This window comes from Triturus cristatus, chromosome 11 (assembly GCF_964204655.1).
Source record: "Triturus cristatus chromosome 11, aTriCri1.1, whole genome shotgun sequence".
Lineage (NCBI taxonomy): Eukaryota > Metazoa > Chordata > Amphibia > Caudata > Salamandridae > Triturus > Triturus cristatus.
Genome location: NC_140594.1, coordinates 51904828 through 51931668, shown reverse-complemented (window position 1 = coordinate 51931668; position 26841 = coordinate 51904828). Strand labels below are relative to the sequence as shown.

General features: G+C 46.6%; 1 protein-coding gene across 1 annotated transcript in view; it reads left to right on the top strand.

Moving 5' to 3' along the window:
- The window catches only part of HIRA (histone cell cycle regulator), a 424028-nt gene that overhangs the window by 88454 nt on the left and 308733 nt on the right, over positions 1-26841 (top strand). The window contains exon 5 of the mRNA XM_085632815.1: positions 26417-26511. Coding sequence (XP_085488941.1) covers positions 26417-26511 — 95 coding nt within the window. The remainder of the gene's footprint in view (positions 1-26416; positions 26512-26841) is intronic.

Genomic DNA, 26841 nt, shown 5'->3' with positions numbered 1-26841 from the left:
CATCGGCGATCGACGTCGAGAGGCAGATCTCCGACGAGATCAGTCCAGAGATCTCCGTTGTCGAGGCACAGGACACTTCCTTCGAAGTCAAGGCAGAAGTCTCCGTCGAAGCCAGGTGAAGAATTGTCGATGTCAAGACATCATACTCCTTCATCCACGTCGAAGTCGAGATCAGGTCCAAGATCTTCAATGTCGAGACAGCATTCTCCGTCGTCGGCCGTCTATCGCCGATCGGCGTCGAGACACCAGTCTGCAGAACGGAGAAGACCGAAATCCAAGCAAGGCACTCCGTCGGCATCGGGCAGATGTTCGACGTCGAGAACACGTTCAGCTGCAAGATTAGGTCCCCCTTCCAAGAGGAGGAAGTCAATGTCGAGGCAGACGTCTCCGTTGAGGCGCCAATCGGTGCAGTGGTGCTCCAGATCACGGTCGAGGCTTCCATCCAAAGAGGCCTCACCTCCAGTAAGCTTATCCTCTTTACCACCACCGACATCTAGAACTGGCTCGCCCAGTTCTCATCAAGCAGGCACGTATCCTGAACCTTCCCTTCTCTGGTTCCTCTCTGTTCGGGGCTCACACTGATGAGAGAGGAGGAAATCAGCGCCAAGGTAACAACTCTGCCAAGACGCAGTCAAAGCAATGAGTGCCCACTTCCCCAGTCACTGTTCTCCACTCCAGTGGGGGGGGGGAAGTATCGCAAATCATCTCGAAGAGTGGTGAGCTATCACGAAGGATCGGTGGGTGCTAGCTACGCTGCAGCATGGGTACTCTCTACGTTTTCAACACCGTCTTCCCTCAATTCCACCAGTTCCATCATCGTTTCACCAATGGAAGCTCTTACAAAAAGAAGTGGCCACCCTTCTCAGAAAATCAGCCATCGAGAGGGTGCCAGTAGCTCAGAGAGGGAGAGGAGTTTACTCAATCCACATCTCAGACAAGGGGATTGGATGTGTTCGCTGGATCTGCAAGATGCGTATTTTCACGTTCCAATAAATCAGCATCACAGACAATACCTGAGATTTCTGGTGGGATCATCTTATTACCAGTTCAAGGTTCTGCCCTTCGGATTGAAGTCAGCCCCCCGGATGTTCACGAAGTGCTTAGCGGTAGTGGCAGCCGCACTGCGACGCAGAGGAATCTTCGTGTACCCGTACTTAGATGATTGGCTGTTGAAAGGCCCCTCTCGAAACAGTGTGAGGAATCATTTCCTGATATGTCTCGCACTTTGTCACCGGCTGGGCCTGCATGTAAATTTCGACAAATCAACTTTTCTACCAACTCAGGGAATTCATTATTTAGGTGCTCTGCTAGACTGCGAAGTAGGAAAAGTGTTTCCTTCGGAGGAGAGATAGTGTTCCCTCATACAGAAATGCAAGCTGGTTCTGCACGACAGCAGGCTACCGGTGCGTCTGATTGCCTCCCTGTTCAGGTCGATGGCATCCTGCATCTTCCTGATTCCCAATGCCAGGCTGCGAATGTGTCCTCTTCAGCAGGATCTGGAGGACAAATGGGACCAACAAGCAGCTCTCTGGGACGAAAAAATACACCTTCAAACGCAGCAAGAGCTTCCATCCTGTTATGGATGAAGGAGGGGAATTTGCAAGTCGGAATTCCATTTCATCAAATTCTGCCTGCTCACACACTGATCACGGATGCTTCACTGCAGGGCTGGGGAGCCCACATGGGGTCTCTCCAGTCTCAGGGTTTATGGTCACTAAAAGAACAATCCTACCACATCAACGTGTTAGAGCTGAGGGCCGTGCACCTAGCCCTCAAGGCTTTCCTTCCCTCGATTCAGGAAAATTCGATCTTAGTACAGATGGACAATACCACCACCATGTACTACCTGAACAAACTGGGGGGAACGCGCTCACGAACACTAACATTGGAAGCGCAGGCGCTCTGGCATTGGCTCCTTGCACGAAATCTATCAGTCACAGCAGTCCACCTGCCGGGAGAACAGAACGTGAGAGCAGACGTTCTCAGTCATCACTTGGAGGACAGAGAAGACTGGGTTCTCAACAACGAGGTCGTACAAGACATTTTCCAAGCGTGGGGTGTCCCATCATCGACCTCTTCGCGGACGAAGAAGATACGAAATGCCAAAACTTCGCCTCAAGGTTTTACCAACCAGAATCTAAGGGGAATGCCCTTTTGATAGACTGCTACTAACCAAAACTGGGTCCTGGCTCAAACAAGCTCAGCTGAACTGAGCCCAATTAGCAGAAAAAACAAAACATATTGTCCAGACTGAGAATCACTACAAACTTCCTTTTTTAGCTCCTATCATGACAAATAAAACGTGAGAGGAGGGCTTTATGAATTTCCTTTTTCTCAGGAGAATATTTATTATTTCTTTCTCATTTCTCTCTTTTTTTATTTTTTATACAATAAAGAAACAAAAAGACTTTGTTGGTAGGAAAATCTCAAGTGGGTGCAAAAAGGACCAAACTGGTCGACGCGTTTCGAACCTCTATCTTTTTGTTTCTTTATTGTATAAAAAATAAAAAAAGAGAGAAAGTATTTTGACTTGTATAGAGGTTGGGAGTCAATCTATTTAAAAAAAAAAGGAAAGGTGTCATTAGGACCACTTTGTTCAGTGCATGTTGATTGTTTGTAAGAGTGTATTGGCCACGAATGTTTGAGGAGTGAATGTAGTATGTAATCTCCATATAGGGGATCAAGACCATTTTGTATTGTTTTGTAATGTATTTGGATTTGTATTATGTTGTTTTTTATAAAATGTAAATGCGCAATGAATTATCGTTTAGCGCACAATATGAAAGAAATGAAAAATAAATAATAAATATTCTCCTGAGAAAAAGGAAATTCATAAAGCCCTCCTCTCACGTTTTATTTGTCATGATAGGAGCTAAAAAAGGAAGTTTGTAGTGATTCTCAGTCTGGACAATATGTTTTGTTTTTTCTTTTGATAGACTGGTCAGGGGCATTTGTGTACGCTTTTCCACCCCTCCCTCTCATCCCGAAGGTGGTGACGAAGCTGTCTCATTCACGCACAAGGATGATACTAATTGCCCCGGACTGGCCGAGGCAATGGTGGTATCCGGACCTTCTGCATCTGTCGGAGTGCCCTCACAGGAAGTTGCCGTGCAGGCCGGACCTGCTATCCAAGATGAATGGGAGGATTCATCACCCCAACCTTCCTTCACTGAACTTGGCAGCATGGCTCCTGAGGTCCTCCAGTATGGCCACTTAGGACTGTCACAGGACTGCATGTTCATCTTGAAAGAAGCAAGAAGGCCTTCCACGAGGCACTCGTATGCGTGCAAGTGGAAGCGTTTTTATATGTGGTGTGTTCTAAACAATTGTAACCCAACTAAAGGGCAGGAAGAGGTCATCCTTCCTTACCTGCTCTATCTGGCAAAGGCAGGTTTGAAGTTTCCTTCCATTAAGGTTCACTTAGCAGCTATCATTGTATATAGACGTTCACCTTCTCAACCTTCCTTTTTTCATTTACAAGTTGTTAAAGACTTTTTACAGGGATTAAAGAAAGTTTACCCTCCAGTCCGGCCTCCTTCTCCACCCTGGGAGCTAAACCTGGTGCCTTTCGAAACCTTTCGAACCCATACACAAAGCAACCTTACAACACCTTTCTTGGAAGGCGGCTTTCTTGGTAGCGATCACGTCAGCTCTCAGAGTGAGCGAAATACAGGCTCTCTGTTCTAAGGAGCCTTATACAGCCTTTCATCTGAATAGGGTCTTATTGAGGGCGCACCCCTCTTTCCTCCCTAAAGTGGTGTCGGATTTTCATGTAAATCGGTCCATATCTCTACCCAATTTTTTTCCTAATCCCTCCACTCCAGCTGAGAGGGCTTTGCACTCTTTGGACTTGAAAAGAGTTTTAAAGTTCTATCTGGATAGGTCCAAGTCCACAAGAAAATCTGATCAACTATTTGTTAACTATGGGTCGATCAGAACAGGTTGTGCAGCTTCAAAGAGGTCCATCTCCAGATGGATAGTTTCATGTATCAAGCTTGCCTATCAACTAGCGCAGAGGCCCCTTGGGTTTACTCCCAAGGCACATTCTACCAGAGGAAAAGCGGCTACCACTGCTTTTCTTCATAACGTGCCCTTATCTAAAATCTGTGAGGCGGCAACTTGGAAGTCCGTCCATACTTTTACGATGCACTACTGTCTAGATTCAGACACCAGAACAGACACCCAAGTAGGCCAGGCCTCCTTGAGGAATCTGTTCAACAGTTGATTATGACTGTTATTATATGTTGGGTCATTCTCTCTCTCATTTGCGCCCGTCAGCGCCAAGTCAGCGGCTAAGGCTAGTTATGCTGCCCGTTGTGCATCCGTTGATGGAGCCAACTACCAGTTTTTAAGTGAGTTCCTTAAATCACTTCGGTCTCTTCCCTGTCCCTCTCATGGCTGTTTTCTCCTACCTTTTAGAGCGGACTTTCTTTGCTCTGGCTGTGGTTTTGCTCCCAGTCCTGAGCTCCTGTCAGCTAACTCTCACTCCAATTCCCCGAGAAGGCAGCGCGTTAAAGCTGCCCTGATAAATGCTAGATCAGTGAAGAAACATCACTCTGAGGTTTTTGAACTGATGACGGATAACGCCCTCGATCTGTTGTTTGTTACGGAGACCTGACTTGATGCCGGTTCCAACCCCATTGTTGCGCTGGCCACCCCTGCTGGCTTTAAATTCTGTAGGGTGGATCGCCCTGTTGGCAGAGTAGGTGGTGTAGCTATTCTTTATAGGGAGAATTTGATATTTCATAGTGAAGTTTCTAGCTCATGGGATGGGTGTGAGGTTCTGGATTTTAATATTCATTTTTCGGATCATTTTACACTGGGTGGTTCTCTTATTTATCGTCCTCCCGGCCCAGCTAGTGCGTTTTTGAAATCTTGTGGGGACGCCTTAGCTGAACGCTCATTACGTTTTTCCCATTTTTTGATTTTAGGCGATGTGAATCTTCATCTTGATCAACAAGATATAAAAGAGTCGGTGGATTTCCTTGATTCTCTCCAACTTGCTCACCTTTCTCAGTGGGTCTCTCTTCCCACTCATCAGGGTGGTCACATTTTAGACCCCATTTGGTTGTCCCCTGAGGCTTGAGCCGGGTGGACGTTTATGAGCGCTAAACTAGGTGTTTTAATCCTTTTTTTAATCCTCCTTTTTAAATAGTGATACTGTGTGTGTTGTATTTTCCGCCGCTTGATTTGCACAAACCTTTTAGTCCCTCTGGGGTCCCCATGCCAATAGACGCGACCGCCATCTTTAGAGGTAGGCAGGTTGACGGTCTAGCCGCTGCACCTCCAGGCTATTTAAACCGAATGTCAGCGCAAGCGTGCAACGGGCGCGCCGTGGGCGCGCCGAAGGCACGCCCAAGGCAAGCCTGTCTGCGCCCGTCCGCGCACGATCCGCGACCAGCGCCAGCCCTTATGATGGTTTAATAGCAAAGGAAACTAAACATCTGACTTACTCCAGCAACTCGTTGCACAAATTAAACAGTAAGATACATAATTCCTGTTGCATTGGTCTATTCCCTGATACACTTCCCTGCACAGACCAGATAACGTGTCCCAACTGCAGATCCAGAATACCATTACATCGCCTAACCGTGTCTTTAAGCACACAGTCCTTGCCCAAATACAATAGAGGGGAGAAAGAAAATAATTTATTTAGATGCCTTCTACTGAATGCAAGATCTTTGGTCAAACACAGCGTCGAATGCGCCTACTTTTTGGAGAATGAAGGGATTATGATCGCTTTCATCACAGACTTGGACCGATGAGTCATCTGGCCCAGATCTGGTAAAAGCAACACCTTCGGGTTTCATTTGCCATACATTAAACTGACTGAATAAGAAAGGAGGTGGGTTAGCAATAATTTATCACGAATCCTTAAACGCCATGTTCAAGGGCTCATCAAGTCCGGAGTGCGAAGCATTAGATTTTTGTTTCCATCTTTCGCACCAATAAACCTTTAAAGGTTCTCTGGTGGATCGGCCTCCGGGCCCTAAATCTCGGTTCATAATCCAAGCCGGTAGTTGGGTCGAGAACGAATTAGGGACAAGTTCATATACGATACTAGGGGATTTTAACTTTCATTTAGAAGCAGAGGGAGATCCCGATACTAGAAAGTTAGTAGATCTCATGAATACAATTGACCTGAAGCAATTAGCATCTGGTGCCACACACAATGCGGGCCATACCCTGGATGGAATATTTTCTAATAACAAACAGGTTACCTTTATTGACACTTACCCAATAACCTGGTCGGATCATAAGGCAGTGATATTCACGGTTATTTCTCCCTCACCGAATCTCAAAAAATGCATGACTAAACATCTGGTCAGCCGATCCTGGAAAAAGGTGAAGGCAAATGACTTGTAAACAATCTGCTAGTTGATACCTTTCCCACTCTCCCGATTGATCTAGATGACGCCGCTCTGTGCTATTCCAATTGGCTAGAAGCAGCTAGCAATACATTGGCCCCTAAAAAACATTTTGTAACACCAGAAAGCGACCAACGTCTCCCTGGTATTCTCCCGAACTCAGAGAAAAAAAACTCTGTTGTAAACTTCTTGAAAGAACCTGGCTAAGGAACTATGATGAAAAAGATAAAAAATCACATAAAGACTGTCTGAATGAATATAAGCAACTTCTTTTTAAACCTAAACAAGAGTATTTTGCTCTTAAAATCAACAACGCAAAAAACTCCTCCAAAGAATTGTTTAAAACAGTTATGACGCTGGCTCACCCAGTTCCCCCTCCTATAAAAACTAGCAAAGATCTCTGTGACAAGATAGCCAATCACCTTTTTGATCAGGTTGATGCCATCTTCTCCACTTTTCACATTCCGCTAAAATACCCTCCTCTAGGCCGACAGATCAGAAATGTTTAAATAATTCTGTGGGTCAGCTACCTAATTATACACCTATTACAGTCTTTGAAGTTGGAAAACTGTTGGATAAAATCAGATCAGGGTCTCCTCTGGACCCCTGCCCTATTTCAGTACTCAAACTAGCTCAGGAACCAATCACGGCAATTTTAACATCCATGATTAACTCCATGTTTGAAAAAGGCTACTTCCCCAAAGATTGGAAATCAGCATCGATCCTTCCGCTCTTAAAAAAACCACAACTGGACACTAATGATCCTAACAATTTTAGGCCCTTATCTAGGCTCCCTCTACGTGCAAAAATTGCAGAAAAAATAATGAATACTCAACTCAGTAGTTTTTTGGAAGAAGGCCACGTGCTGGATCCCACACAATATGGTTTCCGGGCAGGACACAGCACCGAATCGGCGCTCCTTAAATCTACTGAGGAGATCAGAGCCATATTGGACCATGGAGGAAAAGCGGCTCTGATCATGTTGGATTTATCAGTGGCCTTCGACACGGTCCATCATGGGCTCCTGATGGACCGACTATATGAAATTGGAGTCAAAGGAACAGCTTGGAATCTTATGAAGTCTTTTCTGGATGATAGAGTACAAACTGTTACATTGGGAGATTTTTCCGCCAAACCCTTCTCCTTTCCCTGTGGTGTTCCTCAGGGTTCATCCATTAGTCCAACACTTTTTAATATTTATGTAAAACAATTGGCCCCTTTGGTAGAATCCTTTGGGTTCTACCTTACCTCTTATGCAGACGATACCCAGATCGTGGTGTCTCTGCTCCCTGAGGAACACCAGAATACTATATCTGGGTTTAAGGACTGTATGACGGTGGTTGGCACTTGGATGGCTCAAAATTGCCTCAAGTTGAATTCCAACAAAACTGAGGTGGTCCTTTTTGGCAATGATTTAAATCTCTGGACCCCAGAATGGTGGCCAGATTCATTGGGACCACTTCCGTCGCCCAATAGGAAAGTAAAAAACTTGGGTATCACTATTGATAACCAGTTGTCCTACAAAGATCAAGTCAATGCGGTAGTTTCTGCTACCTCATACACTTTGAGGTCATGCAAAAAGATCCTGCCCCTGCTACCCAAAGACAGTCAAAGAATAGTGGTCTCATCCCTGGCCCTATCAAAATTGGACTATTGCAATAGCCTATATTTAAATATTCGGGAAGGGCTACTAAAAAAACTCCAACTATTGCAAAATGCAGCCGCTCGACTTATCACAGGGATTCCAAAATATGCCGCAATCTCGTCTGAAATCAAAAAACTTCACTGGATCCCAGTGAAAAAACAAATTCTGTTTAAAGCTATGTGTGTGGTGCACAGATCCGTCCCACCTACTTGACAAAGCACATTCGATGGCGAGGCAAAACATTGGTTTCAGTCCCTTTGGTAAAAAAAGCCAATTGGGGAGGACAAAGCTTTTTAGTTGTAGCAACCAAGGCATGGAACACTCTCCTACGATACCTTAGAGACACTACAAATCACCTGAGTTTTAGGAAGGCACTTAAAACATGGCTATTCGCGCTCTAATGGTCCTATTCATACCCAACTCACTTTAAGGAGGAACTTCCTATTATAGCGCCAGGACACCTATGGGTAACAGTCGCGCTCTATAAATTCCTATAACATAACATAACATATTTGCTTTAACTTCCCAGCGGTAGTGGACGACCCCTCTCCGATCTCCTGGTCGAACCATTTCCTCATTTGTTTTTCCTGGGAGGTTACTTGGCCAGTTCAGCCTTTGTGCTCCACTCGTCCTTCGACGTTCAGTAAAATTGATCCTTTGCAATTTAAGATTTCTTTGGCTGCCTCCAGGCCCCCTCGCCAGCAAGATCTTACTGGGAGTGTGGCTGGGTTTACGTAGTGGATTGCAGACGCAGTGTCCTCACGATCGTTGCTCCGTCCATCTAAACTTACCAGGGAATCTCCTTCTAAACCTTGGTTCCTACCGGAGCTGAAAACCCGGAAACATGAGTGTAAAGTGTTGGAGAGTGCCTGGCGCTCCAGCGGTTATTGCCCTTTGGCAAAGCTTACGTTGAGAGTCAAACAAAAGAGCTATTATGCAGCGATTGCGGCTGCTAAAAGTCAATACTTTACATAACGCATTGACCAAGCTAATAACTCCAAAGAAATCTTTTCAATTGTGAAAAGTTTTATGTCCCCGTCGGCCTTGGTGCGTCCCATTCCTGTCACGGAGGATTGGTGTAATACTCTTGCACAGGATTTTTCAGGAGAAAATTCATGCTATTCAAGCCACGTTAGCCATTAGCACTTCTATACCTGTGCCCTGCACCCCTGTTCTGCCTTCAGTTGAGCCTTCTCATAAATCTTCGCCTTTCTCATCGGTAGATTTATCTACCTCCCTTAAAATTTTGATGGCTCTGAAATCAGGCTCTCCCTCAGATCCTTGCGCTGCTAGACTTTAGGCTTCCGTTGCGGATTGTATTAATCCGGAGGTCAATCAGATCAATAATATGTCGTTGCGGGAGGCTTTCGTTCCAACATTTTGGAAGCAGGCTAAAATTCTTCCCCTCCTTAAAAAACATCTTTGGACCCTTTCACCCCTGGAAATTACCGCCCCATTTCGTTGCTCCCTAGCCTGGCCAAGGTCTGCGAAAAGGTGGTTACTAACCAGCTCACTGAGTACGTTGAGACCTCGGGCCTGCTCCATCCGGCACAATCGGGGTTTCGGGCGGCTTACAGTACTGAGTCTGCTTTACTGGAGGTGTCTGAGGCGATTAGAGAGTGCCTTGATGCCGGCGGGAGGGCAGCCCTGGTTATGCTGGACCTCTCTGCGGATTTCGATACGGTGCCTCATGCTCTGCTTCTCTATCACCTCCGGGAGATTGGAATTTCTGGGTCCGTGTGGGGTTGGATCAGGTCTTTTTTGGAGGGCCGCTCGCAGCAGGTTTGGCTTCCTCAGTGTGCTTCTGCTTCACAAACGGTGGCAACGGGTGTTCCTCAGGGGTCATCCCTTAGCCCCCTCCTCTTTAACATCTATGTTACTCCGCTTGTTTATGTTGCGGAAGCTTTAGGGGCTGAGGTGATGGCCTATGCTGATGACACCCAACTGCTGTTTTCCTGGGGACGAGACGAGGACTCGGTTCTCCCTGCCCAACACTGCTTATCCTCGGTTTTTCTGTGGCTCACTCAGGCACAGCTTAAATGCAATGAGGAGAAATTGGAGATCCTCTTGTATGGTGCATTTCCTGACGACTTCAGAGAGAAGTTATGGCCCCCTGGTTCTCCCCTTCCTAGCTTTAAGGGTGATTCCGTCAAGAATCTTGGGGTCTGGTTCAGTGAGAACCTGATCTTCTCTTTCGCAGGTTAAGAAGTTAGAGGGCTCTTGCTTTAGCATTCTTAGGTCTTTGATGAAGTTTCTTCCTATTCTGCCCAAGGCTGCAAAGGAGACTGTGGTTCGTGCTTTAATTCTCTTGCGCCTTGATTATGCTAATGCATTGTACGCTGGCATTCCAGGTTACCTGTTGGATAAATTGCAGGTGATTCAAAACTCAGCTGCCCAACTCCTGCTGGGTCTTTCCAGCAGGAGCAGTGTGCGTTTTCACTTGCGTTCTCTGCATTGGCTCGCGGTAAAGGCCCGGATAAAATGTAAAATGTTATCCATTGCTCATAAAGCCCTTTATGGGTTGGGTCCCATCTATTTACAGAATAGGTTGGCTTTTTATACCCCGGTAAGACAGCTGCGTTCGTCTTCTCAACTTTTGGCAGAGACTCCTCGATTCAAGCGCCTAAGACTGGGTGGAAGTTCCTTTTCCCGGCTGGTTGCGCAGGCGTGGAATGCTTTGCCATTGACTTTGAGGGGCATTAAGGACCCTTTGATTTTTTTTAAAAAAGCTGAAAACTTTTCTGTTTTAGTTCTCTTATCTGCTGTTGTGTTGTTGTGTTGCCAGGCTCGCACCAGGACACTCTTCGGAGTGTCCGTGCGCGGTACAAGTGTATATAACATAACATTTGCCTGCAGGTGGAAGATGGGCTTGCTTTTCTATTCAGTGCTTTTGACTATTGAAGACAATCCCCTGGAAGAGAAGGATAAGTTACTTACCTGTAATCCTAGTTCTCTTCCAGGGGTATCCTTATCAAAGTAATAAGCAACCCACCCACCGCCCCAGGCAAATGAGATTTTTTTTCTTCATTGTTAAAGGATATGTTTGTGCCCTGTTCTTCAGGATTACGCAAAGAACAACTGACCTAACTGTCACCCCTGAGGCATGGTGGGAAGCTGAGGGTCATGGCTGCCTTAAAGTCACTGTGCCAGTTTTTGTTGAAAATGCTTTCATTTTCTATGCTATTGGTTTACAATGCAGCCTGTAGGCTAACAATGTCTACTTTATTTGCAGTTTGCTATTTATGAATACTTTGCTCATTAAAAAACAGTTCAAGCGCTACTTGCCCTCTTGTGTTTTTATATATATATATATATATATATTGACAAATACAGCCTTTATGTGTGTAATTACATTGTTTAGCCTCCTAGATGGGAGTTGCATTGATATGAAAAAAAATGTGTGTGTGTGTGTGTATGTGTGTATGTGTGTGTATATATATATATATATGTGTTTTTCATATATAACTTTTATTATTTCTGGGGTCCCCGCACATGGGCGGGAATATTCAGTGCTTATGACTTTGATGAGGGTACCCCTGGAAGAGCACTAGGATTACAGGTAAATAACTTATCCTTTTTCCTTCACACCACTCGCAAACCCTTCACACTCCTCTATACTTCAAGGTCGTACACTTGCACTTCTCATTATGGCATGGGAACAAAAAGATCTCTGACAAAGAGCCCATTTTAGGGTCGCCGTCTGGCATTGCAGCGCCAGCCCGTCGAGGAGCAAGCCCTATGATAAAGCATGACACCCAACTGGGTGTGTGAGGGCCCTAGTTCCAAAAACCGGAGACTCCGGCTCCTAGTTCTGGATAGAAATAGTTTTACCGACCAATTTCCTTCTACTCAGGAACTGCATACTTTGTTTGATAGTATCGTTCGATAGTGGACCAAAAAGAGGAACACTGTGTAAAGAGTCCAGGCAAACCCCAGTTGGCTTACAGAGGCACAAATGATAACCCAATTGCTCTATTTTGTGGTAGTGTGGGCGAGCAGTACGGCATATCAGAGGGTAGTACTGAGTATTTATTGCACACACAAAGGCAGTAAGTGAGATACACACTCAAGAAAGAAATCTGACACCTATTTATAAAAATAACACATACTTATATGTAAATTTAGATACCAACATCATCTGAATCAGGTAAGTAATTTTTGTGTTATGAATTTTTACAGTTTTCAAAAGCTGACAGTGCAATGTCTGGGTGCGGTAATGGTATACTATGGAGGAAAAACATGTGCTGCATTTGGGAACTTTACAGCAACTTACGGGACTGTTCTCCAGGACTTGAGGTGAGTATGGGGCAAGGTCCAAGGCCACACCAAAAGGTCACCTCGGGAGGCTCTGGAGGCGTCTGGTTGCAGAGGTGTGTTACAGCGTCAGGTGTCCCATTCACTTCAAAGGGGAACGGTCCAGTCAAAAAGAGGCTGCAAGCTAGAAATGGCGGGCCAGTCTGGGGGAACTCACAGGGGGGCTCGACCCTTGAGGTGCTTGGGTACGTTGGGACACTTCTCATTCTGTGGGGCTCGGTGCAGTGGTACCTATTGGCATCGGGTTCGGTGCTGGAGTCACTCGTGGTTGGAGGGGCCTGCAGAAAGAGGCTGCAGGCGGCAACTGGAAGTCCAGTCTGGTCAGACCCAAGGGTTCGGCTCCTGTGGGTCCTAGGACCCCGTGGGCACCTTCATCTCCCTTGGACTAAGGCTCTGGAGCGTGGTGCAGTCGGGTGCTTTGAGGTGTCGGGTGGTGGCAGTCGAGGTCTCACTCTTGGTCTTTGGTTTCTGCAGAAAGGGGCAAACAGGACATCTGGGCCACTCCTGTTGTGGGCCTCGCTATCCCCGAAGTCCCTCGATATGCAGGTCGGTTTTCCTCTGTGTTGGTGTCTGGTCTGGTCACAAAAAGCCTTGGTTGCTGCAAAGGGGCCAGTATTGATATTGGTGTTGTGTGGCTCTCGTTAGTCCTGGTGTCACCACACTTAGAAAGAGAGGACGGATCTGAACTTTAGAAGCATAGCCACCTCTTCCTGGGCAGCTGCTGCGTTGGTAGTCCCTGTAGGCGGCAGGTCGGTGTACCGGGCGTTGCTTCTTTGGTGTCTGCGGCTGCAGGGGAGTAGCTCCTCTACTCCAAGGTAGTGTTTTTAGCAACTGGCGAAGCACTGGCAGCCCTCTGGTTTTCTTGGAGTCTGCACAGTGGCAGGATGAGTTGGTCGCTCCGCGGGGGTCATGTGCAGGAGGCAGGGTTGGCACCAAGTCAGTTGTGCACCTCGGGTCAGCAGTCTTCTTTGTCCACTCTTTCTTTCGAAATCTGAAGTCTTGGTATCAGGGGTCCCCTAAATACTCAATTTAGGGGTGCTAAAGGGAATGAGGGGTAGAAGTCAACTCAAGTCAAAGATAACTTTATTTCGGCACAAGCCATAAAAGTGTACAATAAATAAGATAAAAATGTGGCAATAAATACAACTCTTTAAAAAGGAGAAAATCACAAATAGTAGCATGGCATGTATTAAAACTGCAAATTGTGCAAAGTTTTCTCGCATGTAAACAACAAATAGTGCAAATTCCAATAGAAAAAAGGATCACCATGACCCAATGTACCACACAGCTATAATATCATAAACCTTCCATTACTTTTTTTTTTGCCCACATTAAACCCTGATATTTTGCCACTGCATACAAAGGACAAGAATCTGCTCTCAAAATCCTCAAGGCAGCACGGTTGTTAGAAGTACCAAATTGTCTACAAACACATACAGAGCACAACACAGACATCACAAGAAGGGCAGACTATGGAAACTGAGCCCGCCCACTTTGGGACCGCCAAACACTGACTGCAAGAGCAGGAGGAAACTCCTAATCTGGCGGGCGGTCTCAGTATGGCTTTGGCGGTGTTGAAGCGGGACACTAGCTTGGCGACCTGCTGCCACACTGCCAAAGTCGTAATCGGGCCCTTAAGTCAGAGTCCCTGATGGAAAATCCCAGTGGATGGCATCCATGTGTACATTTGAAAGATGATGATTGATATTTCGTAAAAATATTTTTTACTTGGGTCTTCTCGAAGCTACAGGTCTCAACGTTTGGAGAATTGTATTTGTAACATCAACAGAGCAGCTCAGCATATGTAATCCACTATTGGAGTTACCAGCCAAATACGTTCTGGGAGTACAGGATGTCTTCATGATCCACTTTTACTCCTGGGATTATTTTTTTAAAGAGCTGTGTGAGAAAGTGCCATCTTTCTTGCATGGTATGCCCCCACTTTTTGCTGAATTGCTGAATGTACTTTGACTGCGTGTGCCCTGGACTCCTGCCAATCAGGTGCCCAGTGTGAGAAGTTGGCCTGATGTATGATGTCACTAGTTCTAGTGTACACCTTATATCAGTCCAAATACCCTTATGGTGATTGGTTGTAAAGTCAACCTTATAGACCAGCTATCCTAGTGGTAGCATGGACAAGAGCAGTCTTAGGCTAAACTCTGAATGGCATGTGAAGCCAACTGTGATACCATATATAATCCCTTGAATACCAAATGAAAGGACACCACAACAGATATATATATAAAATAAAGTGTATTTATTCTAGTCAAACCCTCAGCACTCTTTATGAGATTAGAGGTAAGTACAACACAGTCTTATTTAAGCATACATTAAGTCACACAGGTAAGTAATACAGTTAGGCCCTAGGGGCCACGCAAACCATATACTAAGTAAGTGGTATAAGAACCACTGTCACGGAAATAGAGTAGGCCTAGGCCTAGGGAATCGCTGGGGCTACACTACACTAGCGTTAGTTAGGAAGTGGGAGGCCCACGGGATTCGTGTGCAGAGTGGAAACACTCACGCGTAATGCGTAAAAGTCAATAGCAATAGTACAGTTTAGAAAACGGTAGATTTAGGACACTTCCGGAGTAGCTAGGAAGTTGAGACTTGAAAACTAGACACTAGGATAGTCACTATCCTGATGAGCACCGGAGTACCCAAGTTACCTAGCCCACAGGCTGCGGGTGCATAGGGGTGAAAATGCGTCGTTTTCGTCGTCGACTCCTATGGATGCCTGAAGAAAGATGCTGACAGGCAGTCAGTGAAGAGTGTCCGGTGGATCCCAAGGCTGGGATCAAGAAGAGAGGAAACCTGCAAGCAGAAGGGACAGAGTCAAGGTCACTAGCCAGTGACCACGTGGAACCAGGAAGGAACCAGGCGATGTCGTGAAGATTGCAGGTGAAGGTGAAGCTTGTCGCTGCAGCCAGGAGGACCAGGAAGCGTCGAGGACGACCAGGACCAGGAGGCGAGCTGTCCCACGAAGGCTCTTGCTGTCGGCGGCGTCGAAGTTGGACTAGGACTCACCAAGCCTTGGCAAGCGGAACCCACGAAGAACGGAGGACTTGCTTCTGGTGCAGACCAGGAAGGTCTGGGGTGCTTCTTCTTTGCAGAGAAGCGGGAGCCAGTCTGGAGGAGCCAAACCAGCGCAGAAGATTTCAGGGTGCGTCGTCACAAAGGCCACTAGCCAGCGGGCAAGCAACCGGACAGACGCGGCAAGCAGGAAAATGCAGAAGGGCCCCACGCAGGACTCGTGGAGTGTGGGGGGCTGATCTTCGGTGCAGATGGTGCTTGGGGTTGGGGCTTCTCAATCCCCGGTGCACAACTTCGAGGGTGCCTCAGAAGCTGCGCTTTAAGTTACTAGCCACTTTTCCCAGGTAGCCGGTCCCACGTCGCTCGTCGCCTCCACGGATCTCAGCTTTGCTGTGGATGTGGATCAGGGTCGGAGAAGTCTGGAAGTCAAGGCTCTGGTCGGGCTCTGCAGTCGGTTCCTCGTAGAACGTGGGCAAAGCAAAGGGTAGTCTCTTGATGGTGCCTGTTTGCACAGGGTAGCCACTCCTTGGCTACAAGGGAGATTCTTCAGTCTTCTTCTTTCGTCGAATGTCGAAGGTCCAGAGTTTCTGTTCAGTTTTGCAGGTTCAGGATAATCTAAAGTCTTGAGGCCCAACTCCCACTCTTATACTAATCTGGGGGGCTGGGATACCTGCCAGGTCACGCCTTATGGGTGGGACCTGGGAGGGGGGTGGTTACACCCCCTTCCCTTTGTCCAGTTTCGCGCCAGGACTGGGGCTGGAGTGCCCCAGCACCGGTTTGAACTGGACTATGCATGGGACACCTTGTGTGCCCCAGGCATGTCTCATTCCTTTCAGCCCTCCCTGCCCCAATACACTAAAGTCTGTCTGGGGAGGTGCTAGCACCTCCCCAAGCAGGAAACCTATTGTCCAAGCCTCCCTTGCCGGGATCACTCCCAGCAGCAGGAGGTCAGACTTGTGTCTGTGGCAGCAGCATCCATTTTGTGATGCTGAGGCTTTGGTTAGAGTTAAACAGCAAAGTAGGATTTTAACATGTCTCTCCCTCTAGAAGGGAGGAATAATATCCTCATCACCAGAAATGGTATGGGGGTATTATTCCAAAGTGTTAGACACCTTACACGACATGTTTTGATAAAGTCAAACCATAGTTGCCATAACCGTTTAAGATTATAAGGCACTTTAAGAGTATATGGTAGGCTATATCATAGAACAGCTATAAGGGCATGGTTCCGAAAGCTGCAGACAGGCTCAGCTCATGCTAGAGCACCATCTCACATGTTACCAAGCACTCTGCCTCCAGGATTGTTAAGGCCTGCCATAGGAGTGACTGATAGGTACACATGTGTCTATATATAAGGGTAGATATAGGCATATTATATCTAAGCAAGGGGTGATTACACGACCTTGCCCCAGCTGAGTGATCAGCCAGTTGTGTCTGATGGGAAGGCCAGACCAGGGGTGGCATAATACATGCTGCAGCCCCTGGGAGGCCTAGGGTACACCTATGCCCTGGGTACCTAGGGTACACTGTACAGGGTCCAATAAGGTGATCCTTACCAATTGGTTATGTACCTAGGGTACATGGAGTCCATTTTAAAGAGAGAGCAGACAGCCTGAGACCCTGAATGGCAGGATCTCAGGCCAACTAAGTCGAAAAACCAGCTAGACACTAGGCAAAAAGTTGGGGGTAACCATAGTCAGATATCCACCTTCCTACACCCAGGGTCTATGTTCCTTCCCTAAAACCTAAAACCCAAATTGGCAAACCCTGGCCACATGTCAGCCCCTGGTAAATGGTACCATGGGTACCCAGGGCCTTGTGACCAGGGAAGGCCTCTAAGGGCTGCAGCACTCCCACCCTTAGAGGCCCTGTACCCTAACACACACACACTGCCCTTGCAGGCTGAGTGTCTGGGTACAAGACAAAACAAAGAGTCGACATGGCACACATCCCTGTGTGCCATGCCCACAACCAACACTGCCCTGGCACACATCAGCCACCCCTCTAGCTGGGTGCCCTATGCCAGTGGTGTGTGCACAGGAGCTTGAGCCCTGTGCCCCTACAGTACCCAGGTCCATTCCTGGGCACTGTAAGTGCAGTGCTGCCATTTAAGAGTATATGGTGCTGGGAGCTCGTCAAACACGAACTCCACAGCACCATAATGACAACACTGAAGACTGTGAAGTTTGGTATAAAACGTCTCAGCACATTAAACCCGCACTGATGCCAGTGTGGGATTTAATGTGCAAAGCACTACAGAGGGCATCTTAGAGATGCCCCCTGATACCTAACCTACAATACACATCTTTTGTCTGAGAGGCTGCCTAGGCTGCCACACAGCAGACAGGTTGCTGGATCCCTGGGTGGAGAGCCCCCAGCTCTCCTGGGCCTGCAACAGTGCACATCCTGGGCGAGGTGCTAGGTCTGCTCTCCCAGGATGGGCAGGGGGAAGCTTCAAAGGCATGCCGCCTTTGTGAGCTTCTCCAGGCCACTTGCTATACTCAGCAACTGGACCCCACCGGTTCTGACCCCCACTCTGGCCGGAAGACTGTCCGGAAACTCCAAGTAAGGACAGGGGATGTGCCAGCCCTGCCAACCCCACCCCTCAGGTGGGCGAGGCGAGGTGAAGCACATCTCCGGGCTCTCGCCATCTTGAAGATGGGAGCCCTACTCAATCAGGACTTGGCCACTGCCCCCCTCCCACAGGAGAGTGGCAGGATAGGGGGTGTACCCACCCCAGGACAGGGACCCAGTGGTCCCTGCCCTTTACCTACCTGTAACGCCCCTAAATTTAGTATTAAGGGGCACCCTGAACCTTCCTTCCTTAGATTCCAGATTCTAAACTAGCAAAGAAGAACAAGAAGAAAGAAGACCTGCCGTGCAGCTGCTAAGAAGAGGAAGACACCAACTGCTTTGTCCCCAGCCATACCGGCCTGTCGACCCTCGAACCTGGTCCTGCTAAATCCCGGCACCTCCTACGGCCAGCATCCTCACAAACCCCGGAGGACCTGGCTACCTTGTGACTCTGAGCACCTGGGACTCCCACGAGCAGTGGCTCTGCTCAAAGCAAGTATCTGACCCCTGGCATCAGCCCGGAACCGCGAACCCTGCACACTCTGCACCTGCCAAGCCTGGCCTGTGCCGGAGTGGACAAAGACCCCGAGAACATCCCCCCAGCGACTGTGACCCCGAATCCGGCACCCAAGTACCCACCCGACGCTCCTGACGCATGCAGCCTCAGAACCAGGGACCCCCCCAACCGCGATCAACAGAGGGTAAGATTTCCCGACATCAAAAGGCACTCCTGCACCCGGCGCCCTGCGGCCCCCTGTGCCCGACTCCTGTGTACCTACCTATCCTCCAACTACCCAACTTACCTCTCGAAGTGGTGGTGGCACCTGAAGAATCTTCGTCCCCGAGCTTGCAGCCTTTGTTCGTCCTTGAGCTTTCCCATTGAAATCCATTGAGCGCCCGAAGGCTCAAAAGCACCCTGCACCCAGCCGCCGAGTGGCCCTGGCAGTGCAACTTCTACTCCTACCTACTTCCCCATTTGCCCTGAGCAAGTGACCAGGAGCCCAGCTCCCACAGCCGCGGGGCCTGCTAGTCAGCCGCCACCAACCAAGGCCTCCCTGCCTCCCATAGGGTAACACTGGGCCTAACTCACTCTGCACCCGCCTGCCCCTGTGCCGCTCAGGGTGTAACAACTGTACTTACCTTACCCTGCTTGATAACAAATCCACACTACCCAGTGCTGGAAACCCAGCTCCTCTGAGGAGCTTTGTGTTCCCAACATAAGTTTTTTCAAGCAATTTGAACTGTTTAGTCCTGAGTGTGGTGCATTGAATTGCTCTATTGGTAATCCACAATGCGGTAATGGTATGAGGGCTAATGTCTGGTAATGAGAGACCTAAACTCCTGCGTTGTTGGATGCTATTGTTGGTACAGTGCTGTACAGCTGTGTATTTTTCTGTTGCTGCTGTCTTGCCTCCAATCGCACGTAGTTGGGTACCTCTTAGACGAGGTGTGAACACAAGCATGTTATAGTTCCCCAATAATGGAGTGCTTGTACAGAGTAACACACCACAGTAACTCCATCTCCAGACCTGGCTTGGAGCTTCTCACACAATTCTCACGGTCTCCCCACCAGCCCTTCACCCTCTTTCCAAAGGCCTATGTTCATCAAGACCTTGTTAAGCTTTTCTTTCAGTTTATTATGTTATTAATTGATCTCTACAATATTAATTGCGTATTAAATGCAAGCTATGAGTGTATTGTTGGCTAATTTGTTTGAGCAAATTCACTCTAAATGCCTTTTATGTCCTAGAAAATGCTTCATGTGCAGGACTGCATGCATTATGACCCACTCTTCTGAATAATTATGTAATACATCCTCAGTACATGATTTAATTGGTTCTCAGAATTGCTGACAAACCGAATTGTTGGAAAGGCCCAAATTACTTGCCATCCCAATTCCCCCCTCCCCCCAAATGTGCACCAACAAGGAACGTATGCTCAGCGACTGCTCATTGAATCATCCAGTGCACCTCCAAAGGGTTCAAACCTGGAGGCAGGTCCATGGGAGTTCACGGTTGTCGGCTGAAAAACTCTCTGGGACCGAAGCTGAGCGCCAAATCAACTCACCAGCTGGTGAGGACATTATTAAAACAACATTTTCCAGACTCGCACTTCAACTCTTCACAGGAAGGGGACACGAATGAAGAACGTCTAAGGTTTCCACATGACCAATCAGAGTCTAGCACCACAAGATCTTCAATTTTGCCATTAACTATCACACACTTATCAGGTCAGGAAACAATAACCTACTCTGTATGGAACACAAATTGTCAGAATGTTCTATTATAACTGAGAATTGCATAGTTGCAACAAGTAAAAGCACAAAGTCCTGTCTTCCCATTAGTTCCTTGTTACATTGGGATTTAGTACGATGGCTGACAGTTCTTAGCAGATTTCTTATGTAGGCGAATGAGAGTATCAAACCCATGGCTCCTCTGCTGCCTTCATTAAGAAACATATGCTTTACCAGTTCTGTAGCCCTCTCGTATTGTAAGAAAGCACTAATGATCTCGACTTTATAAAAGGCCTCTCTGGGTGTTTCTGTTTCAAAGAATTACAGTCCGAATTTCACTGTTTTGATTTATGGACAAGTTTGCAGAAAAATATAATAAATAAACAGTTAACATTTTTTTTTAGAATCAAACAATACCCTGGAAAAAGAACAGGCAGGATTTAGGGCAACCTATGGCATTGGGACATTATTGGTCTATGTGATAAATCAGACTCCGATGGTGCAGGATGAGTGGAAGTGTTGCTGCCCTCAACGTCTTAGATTTGTCGGCTGCATTCAGCACAGTATTTCATACCGTCCTGTCATCCCTTCTCCTCGAGTTAAAAGACACTCCTGTCTCATGTCTGGTGTTCAGGAATGCAGCCAAGCTGATCAACTATGTGGCCCCTCTCATTAACTTGGTACGGTCCTTTAATCTAGAAATAATGTCATATGCAGATGATTCGCAATTATGTTCAGACTCGATGGAGCACGTAGCTCGAATCAAGCCAACCTCAAAACTTAGACGTTCTCAATTGCATGAAGACTGCAGAAAAACGTTCTTAATCCTAACTCGGACAAGACGAGGTTTTAATTGCTGATGGCTCTTGATCTTTAAAGGCTTGCACGTCTAATGACTGGTGGCCATCTGGGTTAGGCGACTAACCCACAACTTTGGACAATCTGCGTTGCTTTTGCTTCATCTTTCAGTATAAGCACATATGGTTCTATCAGAATATATATATTTTTTTTAATTAATTATTTATTGAGAGCATTAATCCGATCTTTGTATTGTTACATAGCTAATACATTTAATGTACAAATAAAGACCACCATGCTCAATGTTAGTATTGTTCAATTCATTCTGAAAATACTGTCATTAATGTAACAATGAAGTTTGCAAATAACTTTTCTCAAAGGCAGTATGTGCTGAGGTAATACTGCTACATATAGTGCTCGTGCAAAGTGATATTAAAAGCAACAAACTATTTCTTAATCAAGATTTCCACAATTATTCAAATAACTTTGCTACTGTTCTTTAACCAGCATTCCACTCTCTCGGGGGTACTGACATAAAATGTCTCCTAACCCGATGGTAGGTAGTCCAAGTTTTCTTTTATAGAGTCGACGTTTAGATGAAAGTGAGCCGCGAAGAGAGCACGTTCACAGTCCCTTTGTGATTCAGCCATCAAGATAGGACGCACTAGAAGTATTTTTTCTTCATCTACATAAAGCCTGCTTGACCTGTAAAAGTTAGAATTGGTGATAAGTAATTATTTTTGCGAGACTGTCTGTTGGTGCATGCATTTGTTACCATTATTTTGGGATGGCTTGCCTTTTATGTTGGTCCTGAGGAAGACCCCAGTATATGCATTAAAGTACACAGTCTGAACCAGGGAGTCGAAACATCAACACTATAAAACAAAACCTGGACTAGTTACCATCTGGTCGGGAGACATTTTGTCAGTGCCCTGGAGAGAGTGGAATGCTGGTTAGCGAACAGTAGCCAAGTTATTTGAGAAATTGTGGTAATCTTGAATGAGAAATTGTTTGTTGCTTTTAATATTATATCCTTTGTCACATTGCATGTGTGCTATATGTATTTGTACATTTAATGTATTTGATATGGAACAATACGAAAATCAATCAATTAGACATTTGTAGAGCATGGCAAATCGCCTGTGAGAGTCTCTAGGCGCTGTAGATGTTGCCTGCCTGGTGGCAGTTTGATCATTCAAACAGCCGGGTCTTGAGTTCTTTCCTGAATTGCTGGAATGATGGTGCGGTTCTGAGGTGCAGGGGGGGTTGTTTCACGGTTCGGCTGCCAGGTGCGAGAAGGACCGTCCTCCGCTGTTGGTTCTGCGTATCCGTGGGAGAGGGAGGAGGACTGAAGGTGTACTGTCGATTGGTGGGTCATGCACCTGTTGATGTATGCTAGTCCTTCTTTGTGCAGTGCTTTGTAGGCATGGGTTAGCATCTTGAACTGGCACCTCTTCTGAATCGGGAGCTTGAGTAGTTTCTTGAGATGGGGTGTGATAAGCATCCTTTTGGGGAGGACGAGGATGAATCTTGCTACTGAGTTTTGTATTGTCTGGAGTCTCTACAGGAGGCATGCAGTGATTCCTCCGTAGTGTGTTTACATAGTTCAGTCTGCTGGTAATGAGTGCCTGAGTGATAGTCCTTCTGGTGTTGACTGGGAGCCACCTGAAGATCTTGCGGAGCATGCGAAGGGTGTGGAAGCAGGCGGATAGAATTGCGGTGACTTGTTTCTTCTTGGATAGCTTGCTATCCAGGATGATGCCGAGGTTGCAGGCGTGGTCTGTTGGGGCGGGAGGTTTGCTGAGTTCCACAGGGCACCACCTGTCGTTGCAATGCAAGAGTTGCTCCCAAAGTTGAGAACTTCTGTCTTGTCCGTGTTGAGCTTCAGGCAGTTGTTCTTCATCCTGTCTGCCATGTTCATCAAGCATCTGTTGAAATTGGCTTTGGTGGTGAAGGGGTATTCGGATAGTGAGAGGATGAGCTGGGCCTCATCGGCGTAGGAGATGATGTTGAGTCTGTGCGATCTGACCGTGTCAACCAGGGGGTCATGTAAGTGTTGAAGAGGGTGGGGCTAAGGGACGATACTTGGGGGACTCCGCAGATGATCTTCTTGGGCTTGGAGGTGGATGATGGGAGACAGATCCTTTGGGTTCTGCCGGTGAGGTGTCCATTTGAGTGTGTCTCCCTGGATCCCAATGTGGTGGTCTGTTGATCCGGATGTGATGGAAGATGGTGTCAAACGCAGCAGACAGATAGAGGAGGATGCGGGCTGCCATTTGTCTGTAGTCCAGGAAGGCTCAGATGTCGGTGGCTGTGATCAGAGCTGTCTCATGGCTGTTTTAGCTTGAAATCTGGATTGGGAGTGGTTCAGGAGGTTGTGGTCTTCTAGGGGTTGGGTGAGTTGCTGGTTGATCGCTTTCTTGAGGACTTTAGCTGGATAGGGGCGCAGCAAAAGGGGCCAGTAGTTCTTTAGTTCGGCTGGATCGGCGGATACGGTTTTTCAGGAGAAGCCTCACCCATGTGTTTCCAGTTCTTCATGAAGGAGGCTGCAGTGATGGAGGTGTTCAAGGACCTTCCTGAGCTCATCGCTGGTTGTCTTGTATCCAAGGTTGAAGATGTGGGGGCAAGGGCCCATGGGTGCTGCAAAGTGCACGTAGTTCATGGTAGAGATGATATCTTGCGTGGGTGAAGAAGTCTCAGTGGATGGGCAGGAGGTCGGTGTTTGTGTTCGTGGGTGTGAGCTGGTTGATGCCATCGGTAGTGGAGGCTTGGCGTTTTAAGTTTTCATAGATGCCAGAGATCTTGCTGTGGAAGAAGTCAGTCAGCAAGGTTGTTGCACAGTTCCTGGGAGGTTATAAAGTCGTTCTCGGTGGATGCTCGATTGGAGAACTCCCTCATGATGGTGAAGAGTTCCTTGTTGTGGTTTGCGCTAGCTTTGATGTGGTCTGCTAGGGCATTCTTCTTAGTGTTATTCAGGAGGCACTGGTACTGGTTGAGAGCGGTCCTGAAAGCGGTGTGGTCTTCTGTCTTTTTGCTGATGCACAACTTCCTTTCTAGTTGCCGGTAGTTGCTTTTGGTGGAGTGCAGCTCCTTAGTGAACCAGCTTGCAGGAGTGACAGTGCTGGTGCATTCTGTGATCCACGGTGAAAAGTGTTTTGCTGCTTGTTCTAGGTCTTGTGCAGGATCTGGTAGGTGGGAGCCGAGAGCATAGTCCCACTGGTCTTCTAATACTTTCTCCAGTCTCTGTGCATGAATCTGATAAGCATGGAGCTGGAGTAGGTGGGTCCTGAGAAGGTGAAGTGGACGCTATAGGGTTCGGACCAGTTGAGTTGTGTGGTGTGGTTATACCTGACTCTGTTGCTGGAGGTGGAGATGGGGTCTAGCTTATGTCCTTTGATGTGGGTAGGGTCTGTGATGAGCTGTTTGAGGCAGATGTTCTCATGCTCTCCAGGAGGTCAATAGTGTTGCCGTCGCCGGGGTCATTGAGGTGGAAGTTGAGGTCCCCTAGGAAGTTGTAGTGGTCAGAGTAGATTGCGGACGGGGCGATGCGGTACGGGATAGCTGTTCAGAATCTGGGGCATGGCCCTGGTGGTCTGTAGGCAAGGGTGCCTTCTAATGGTACTTCTTCCGTCTGTGTGGAGTTGGAAGTTGAGGTGTGCCATTAACGGGGTTGGGTCGTCTGGGGATATCTTGCAGGTAGGATTAATGCTATCTCCAGAAATGTTTAAATGTTTTTTAAATACTTCAGACAGAACCTTAAGTGTACCATATATGTAAACTGATTGGTTACCAAGGTACTGAGCAACACAGTGTCTCCCCATCAGCAGATACTCTATGCTTCATCTTTGGCAATAAACTAGACAGATCTGCTCCGATAATGACATTGTCATTAGTTGTTTTTCTTCATCTGAAAGTATGTTGGAATATCCTTCCTGTTCTCTTTGGACCACAACTTCCTGGCCATTCCTGCCATGATTGGCTCACGTTCAGATTACTTTAATGAGCAATATAAAACCTGCCTGCCAGAATTATTTTGGGACTCCCTAAGTGGACTATTTCAGACAGCTACCCTGGCCTATCGAGAAAAGGTTGAAATTAAAAAGACCATCTATCTATTATTAGGTTTTGCATCATAAAAGCCCATCATTCTTCCATAGAACAATAATTCCATACAATTCTCCACAGAACTTGTGTTCTAGCAAAACAAGAAGCATGATCGTACATTTTCCTTTGCTGCGCCCAAACTTTGGAACATGCTTCCTCAAACATGACTACTTATTCAAAAACGTATTTCCTTTAGGAAAGCGTTGAAAACATGACTGTTAAAAAAAATAAATAACTCATTTTAGTTTTGTACAGGTTTTGATTTGCGCCGTGATGCCAAGTAAGGTAACGGAGAACTACATGCATCAAGCTCTTTTTCGGTTGCAAAAGAATCCGCGTGCTTACAGGAGCAAAAAAAGCATTTTGGTATGTAAAAAACTCAAACTGCGATTCGATAGCACGTTTCGGAATCGCAATTTTGGTTTGTGACCAAATACCAAATTGGAACAGTATGTATTATTGTTTTGCGACCAAATTCCAGTCGCAAAACATTTATAATTTACTGACTACTGAAGTGTAGGGGTAATGCATTTGTAAATGGGAAGGGGTCCCCTCGCGACCCCTTTCTAATTGTGAATGTAAATAAAAAGTTGGTGTAAAAGAAGGCAGTGGTCCACAGGACCACTGTGTCTTAAACAATTAGAATTAAAGAAAAAGCAATGTTGCCTTTTAAGCACATCCCGTTTTCTTTTAAGGAAAACCGGTTGCATTTAAAACAAAATGCTTTATTTAAAAGTAGTCCCAGACATGGGGGTGTTATGACCTCAGCAGGCCACCATCCCTGTGATGGTGTTGATTCCTAATGGGCCGCAAATTGCGACCTACCTCCTTAATATTCATGTGGTAGGTTGATTTGCAACAAAACTTGAAATCTCTAAATGAAAGTTTGAGTGTCATACATTAGGAATAGCAATTTCCAAATTGTAATTCGCAGAAAATCTCAATTAGGTAATCGCTATTCGTAATATTGATACATCTGGCACAGAGTGCTTTATAAAACCACCAGTAATAATAATACATATTCTGTGAAACATTTTGCAATCCTCCAGAGGAGTAGATATCATAATTTCCAATACCCACTTCATGTTTGCCACACTTTACTGCAGAACTGCGTCTCCACAGACCTCTGTTTGGCACATTGTGTCTTTTACAGCATAAAGGCAAACACCTTTTAGAGATAGTACACAAGTCTGTCATCATTAGATCAGCGCCCGATAAATTACCTGTATGCAGCATGTGTATTTATGTATTATTATTATATTATTACGAAAGAGCGGCAGATAAACTGATGGGAGCTATGACCCACAGACTCGAGCTTACCCTGAAACGTTTCCTTGCTTTGCGCAGGTACATTGGACCAAGTACTGTGTTTGGATCCAGCAACAAACTTGCAAATGTGGAGCAGTGGCGGTGTGTGTCTATTCTCCGGAGTCATACTGGGGGTAAGTCCAGGATAAGAGGCAGAGGCTGCACAATGTAAACTTCTCATCAAAGTAGCGCAAAACCAAGTTTTTCACATTATAATGCCTTTGTTTTATCGTCTTATTTTTTTAATAAAGGAAGCCGTTAGGTCAGCACAAGTCAGTGACTTATGCTCTGCAACTCCGCTTCAGAGCTTTCACTGAAGTTGGCATTGGTCTATGACATGTGCCAGCTTAACTAGTTACAACATTTCTCTTAAATGCCCATGCTTGGCAGAGCATCTGTTCTGTTTGGATTCAGTAGACATGCTTAAAAGATGTACATTTAATTGTCATTTAATTTTCGATGTG